This window comes from Echinops telfairi, unplaced genomic scaffold, assembly GCF_000313985.2.
Source record: "Echinops telfairi isolate 266 unplaced genomic scaffold, ASM31398v2 ScPeMD7_31;HRSCAF=116, whole genome shotgun sequence".
Taxonomy (NCBI): Eukaryota; Metazoa; Chordata; class Mammalia; order Afrosoricida; family Tenrecidae; genus Echinops; species Echinops telfairi.
The window spans coordinates 41326906-41332750 of NW_022103928.1; the positions used below are offsets into that span (position 1 = coordinate 41326906).

The 5845-nt window shown below is 47.6% G+C and overlaps 1 protein-coding gene across 1 annotated transcript in view; it reads right to left on the bottom strand.

The window, feature by feature from the left end:
- The window catches only part of HTR5A (5-hydroxytryptamine receptor 5A), an 11611-nt gene extending 7472 nt beyond the window's left edge, over positions 1–4139 (bottom strand). Inside the window, exon 1 of the mRNA XM_004702328.2 lies at positions 3374–4139. Coding sequence (XP_004702385.1) covers positions 3374–4114 — 741 coding nt within the window. The 5' untranslated portion in view covers positions 4115–4139. The remainder of the gene's footprint in view (positions 1–3373) is intronic.
- Between the last annotated feature and the right edge of the window lie 1706 nt (positions 4140–5845).

Below are 5845 nucleotides of genomic sequence, written 5' to 3' on the forward strand. Positions count from 1 at the left end.
CATTAGGTCCTCATTTTTCCCCTCCCTCCCCGCTCCCCCCTCCCGCATGAGCCCTTGATAGTTTATAAATGGGTATTTTGTCATATCTTGCCCTAGTTTTTAAGTTCTTGAGGCAGAACAGAGCAGTTTAAATATCTTAACCTAACTAGTCATGAGGAATAGAATAACTGTGGGTTTTCTTTCAGCCAATCAGAGAGGAGTCCAATATATATATATATTTTTAACATTTCATGTTGTACTGGATTAATGTTATAGGTGAGGTAAACTCAGGAAATCATCGAGATATGCTTTCTTAATCAGACCTAGAAATCTTAGTTCATAACTCAGGGATCTTCCAGCCACTTCTTAAAACACATCTAATTATACTTACCCGTCTCACAGTTCTTCAATGCTATTATCCAGGGTCTCAATCTATTTTGAAATATGAGTCAATAGTTCAAAGAGAACAGATGAAAGCATGCTAAATAACATGCAGTGTGAATATCAAATCAGATATGCCCAAGTAAAACTTCATCTCTGTGGAGAATCATTAGCAGTTTTGAATTTCTGGGCAATCCATGGTCTGTCTCTCTGGCATCTTTGGCAAAATAAGGTCCAGAAAAGGGGCCTAAGAATAAAATATCCCCATGTACTTAGAGAAAGAGTGATTGTTCTGTGGGAAGATGAATTGTTCAGAACCAGTTTTAAACCTGCTCCATCAATCTAGGACTGTTCATTTAAAAGAACATGCTTTTTCAAGGCAACCAATCAGTGTTAACTTCTCATTTCTGAAAGGCAGGCCACCAAGGATAGATTCACTCCAATAGGCACCAATGGAGTAACAACCAATCAACAACAGTCTCACAAAAGCCACTTATAAGGATGAAGTCAACCCATCTAGATCTCTAAAACTTCCCCAACCTCTCAGTTCTACCTTGCCAAAATATTTCAGACCAGCTCTTTGCTTTACTCAGAGAGATGGTGCCTGGTCAGTATAGCTCTGCCTTAAATTAAGCACTGATTTTTAAAATTTAAGATCTGTAGTCCTGGTATCACCTTTAAAAAGGCTTTGTCTATGTCTCATATTCCCAACTCCTACCTCATTGTCTAACACAGGTAACTATTTGAATAAAACTCCACAGATAAAGAAATCAGGAAGAAGTGCTGTGATTTCCTAGGTAACATAGCAACTTGCTGTTGCTGTATTTAGAAACTTGGGTGCCTCCTAAAACTGAGAAATCAAGATGCTTGCTTTATAATTAACCCTTCACAGAAGTATTAGGACAGAGGCAGCCCCATATTATATGTAGAACCCCAGATGATTTATAAAAAGAGAAATGGAGAAACCCACTACCACCAACCCTTAGTGACCCTACATAGGGTTCTAAAGACTCTAAATCTTTACAGGAACAGAGAGCTTAATTTTTCTCCTGGTTCATTTAGAGGCCTCTTAAAATCAAGGGATCCATTTCTGAAACTGGTCAGAGGGAAGGAAAAGAAATACTTTCCTTCTGCTATGACCAAAGAAGAGAAACAAGAGCCCCTTATGTTTTCACCATAAGCCCTGGGGTCATTTCTAACTGCTTTCTCTGGATAAAGCTGTTTGGGTGTTTGTAAACTCTGTTTACTTTGATAAGTATTCAGGAAGAAGAGGATTTCTGTAAGCTGCACCCTGGAGGGTCCTCTTCTTCCTAACCTAGAAATGGGGAGGATGCTCATTCACATATAGAATAGCTACAGGCAGTTTACTGTCAGAGGAGGTGCCAACACTTGGCCCATCAGCACTCTTTGTTCATACTGGAAACCTAGATCAGGGTTTTCCAAGTTTGGCACTATTGACATCTTGGACTGAATAATTTTTGTATAAGATCTCGTGCCTTGTAAAATATTTGACAGCATCCCTGGTCTCTTCCCACTCGATACCAGTAGCAACTACCCACCTCTCAAGTCATGGCAATCAAAAAATGTTTCCAGACATTGTCAAATGTCCCTTGAAGAGCCAAAAATGCCTTCCGGTGAGAACCATTATTCTAGATAAAAAGGAAAAGTTGCCTCTAACCTATTTTTCCTTCTCTGGTCTAGAATGGTGTCCCCCTCTTCTTTCCCTATTTTATCTCTGGTCCTCTCTTAGCTTGATATAATTAGAACCGAGTATGATTAGAATTAATTACTGACTCTAGAAAAGACAACTACATTACAGAGCTCAAACTACATGTTCATCTTCCTCACTGGACCTACCGCTTCATGGGCAAGGACAAGGTCTGTATCATTGTCACCAAACCCATGGCAAGCTCTCACTCTACTTGCTTACATGTAATTTGTTGTTTCACAAGCAATAACAGAACATGGAGCTGTGTCGTTTAGATTTCTGATCTAACCTAAACAGGCGGAGTTGATTTAAATGATCACCTTGGGCAATAGGGACTGGGGGTGGTTGGGAAGGAGGGTCTCTACACACAGTGGATTTAGTTCTCAGGTTGCTTCAGAGTCTTGAATCAGAGGGTTTGATTATGAAGAGTTAAATAAAAGCAGAGCTTTGTGGGTAGGATGAAGAGTGAAAAAGAACCACCATTGTTGCTGTAGTTGTTTTACCTTACATGCCACCTGTGGAGCACTAGAGAATTGTCTGCCCGGGATTTTAAATTGCCTCCAGGATTTTCCCCATGATCAAGAAGGCAAACAAGTGGTCTTCATTCCCACAAGCAGCCTGGTGGGGAGAAGAGGCTGGGGGGGACAGGAGTCCCCAAAGTAATGTAGCCAGGCAGTGGCAACAGCACAAATGCAGCCGTTGTGAGACTAGGGTCAGCAAGGCAGGCTGACAGTCATTCACCTAGGAGACATCATCCTTTGCAAAGTCAGTTGCTGTGATTTGCAAAGAAGAAAGTGGATTGGGGGAATTCAATAAATCATGAAGCTAATCTGATTTGCCTTTGGCTTGGAAACATTCCTGCCAAGTCACTTTACCATCTCATCCTTTCCTCCTTCAGCACCTGCTGACTCCCAGCTCAGGAAGCCCCAAGTTCATCCATCCAGTGTCCTTCGGCAGAGGTTCTAAAGGGTACTGTAGGCCCAGAGAAGTTTAGAACCAAATGAGACTGTGTAGAATTACCTAGTCTAACCCTCCCCCTTCTGTCTGTATGAAAACAGCCTCTGAGAGAAGGCAAATGACATTATTATCTCTGTGATGCAGATTCTCCATGAAACAAATTCCTGATCGTTCTCTCTCCCAGTCTGCCCCATTCTCCTCCATCCCGGAAACAACCCCACCACCACTACCCCCAAACTGAAAAACTAAAGACATGAACTTTATACACAACTGAAGGTTTAAGGGCGTGCTGGAACAAAGCCTGTTCAAAACCAAGGGAACGATTTTAAGTAGCACGGTACCACCCACCTCCACAGCTTCGGACATGGGTGAGACGCTGTTGATCTTCCTAGAGCCCACGCGGAACTTGGCAGCTTTGTAGATCTTCCAGTAGACAAAGAGGACCACGCAGAGGGGCAGGTAGAAGGCGCCCACGGTGGAAAACACGGTGTAGGACGGCTCGTGGCTCACCTGGCACTCCTCGCTGCCCTCCGAGTAGGTCTCCCCCCAGCCGAAGAGCAAGGGGGCCAGGGAGATGACCGCCGAGAGGACCCAGGTGAGCGCGATCATGATATTGGAGACCCGCTGGCGGGCGCGGAGCGTGTACTCCAGGTGGCGGGTGATGGACCAGTAGCGATCCAGCGCGATGGCTGTCACGTTCCAGATGCTGGCCGTGCAGCAGAGCACATCGCAAGCGATCCACAGCTGGCACAGCCGCCGGCCCAGATGCCAGCGGCGCCCGGAGAGCTCGTGCACCAGGCTCAAAGGCATGACCAGGGCGGCCACCAGGACGTCCGAGATGGCCATGGAGGCCACCAGGTTGTGCGGCACACGGTGGAAGGTGCGCACCCTCAGGATGGTCGCCAGCACCAGTAGGTTCCAGGCGAACGTGGCCGCCACGAGCGAGCCCAGCAAGGTCAGAACGAGCACCCCGAAGACCGAGAGAAGGGGCGGGTGGGGGCGCTGATCTTCCGCGCCCAGGCTGCAGTTGGTCTCCGAGGGCGAAGGAGTGGAGACGGGAAAGTCGGTTAGGTTCCCAGGCACATCCATGGCTGGCTTAGAACACCCGCCCACGGTGCTGGCGGAACGGGCTTTCAGCACCACTCTGGGGTGGCCAGTGCACCGCGATCACTGACGTTTGCCGCCTTTGGCCGGCGGCAGGGTGCCTGGGAAGTGCCCCGGCATTGGGCTCCCACCACCCCGTGCTCCAGCGACCCTCCGTGGGAGATGTTGTGGCGGAGATGTTGAAGAGGAGGCTGGGCTGCCAGCCGCGACCAGTCTGAATCGGTCAGACGTTAGGAAAGCAGTGACGAGGGGCTGCGTCTGGCAACGAGGACCCGCCCAAGAGGTCACCTACCCCACGCTGCTCCTCTCCGCTGCGGAGATGGTTGTCGGGTCCCCTCGAGGCCAGCCTCCCCCGGGCTGGCACACTCCGCAGGCAGGGGAGCCGCCAGGCTGACGCGGCGCGTCTGGGGACCCGGGTGCTGCGGGTGCGTCAGAACCGTAGCTCCCGCCGCAGTTCCCTCCCTGCTGGCAGCACACTGCCCACTCCACTCGGTGTGTGCGCAGGAAGCCAAGCTGTGCGCTCGACCCCCGCCCGGGGTGCAGCTCGGTAGAGCCAACGCCAGCTCCTTCCTCCAAACCTGCCTTGGCTGACTGGAGTCATCAGGCAAGAGGGCTCCTTTGGCGCTGTCCGTGGTGCTGCCGCTCCTTTCGGAAAGGGGCTCCCCAAGAGGCAGGTACTTAACTTTCAAACTCTGCGTCCAGAGTCGAGGTCGAAGACATGTCCCTGGCTTTTCGTCTCCGGGAGGGTTCAGCACACCGTTCCTTCCTCCTTCAACAGCACCCGATACTTTAACTTTAAAGATGTTTCTCCTTCTTCCAGGAGAAAAAGCAAGACAGGAGCTACTGTCATTTGGGGTAGGCATGGCTATGAGGAAAGAGAAGCAAAGCGGTACAAAACTCCCTCGGAACAGACAACAGAAAACACGCGTGCGCGCGCTCCAGGGCCGTGTAAACTTCCTCTCTTGGTCATTGAAGAATATGCAGGCTCTTTTGAATTGAAAACCAGTGGTGGTCTTCAAAATGTGATCAATGGAAGCTAGAAGACCCTTTCAGTGGATTGACAAGTTCAAAACTATTTTCGACCACATTATTAGGATGATCTTAATTTTCCACTGCGCCGACATTTGCATCGAAGAGGCAAAAGTGGTGGTCATAAAGCAGTGTGCCCCTGAACACGAAGCAGAAAGTGACAGCAAACAGCTTGCCACACACTTGTCCCACTCGCAGCAAAGGAAAAGTGACAGTCTCACTCGAGAATGGCTTAACAGAATAGTTGAAAACACGAATTTTTAAAAATCTTGACCTTGGATTCACCTCTTTCTAATATTCTGTATGAAAAATTGAAACGTGTCCTGCAGTACTTCTGCAGTGTCCTAGAAGGTGGTTGCCTCAAGGAAACTCGTTTTATTATTTAAGTTTCAGGTTGAATGAGCAGCCCCCCCCCCATAAAATACCATATTTACTTGAAAAGAACTTCCAATAGATCAATTAGCATTAGTCAGTCTTAAGTATTTGGAAGTCATCTTCTAAAACATGAAGTGAGCCTGTCACTTCAGGAAAAATAACTGATTGTATTGATTGTTCAAATACTGTAAGTGAAAATCGGTGTTTTGGTTAATTCGCCTCTGCCACTGTGAAGTTGACAGCTTCCCAGGACCAAAAAATCCTCTTGAAGACATTGTTGGTAATAGCAACAAATGTGATTTTATATATATA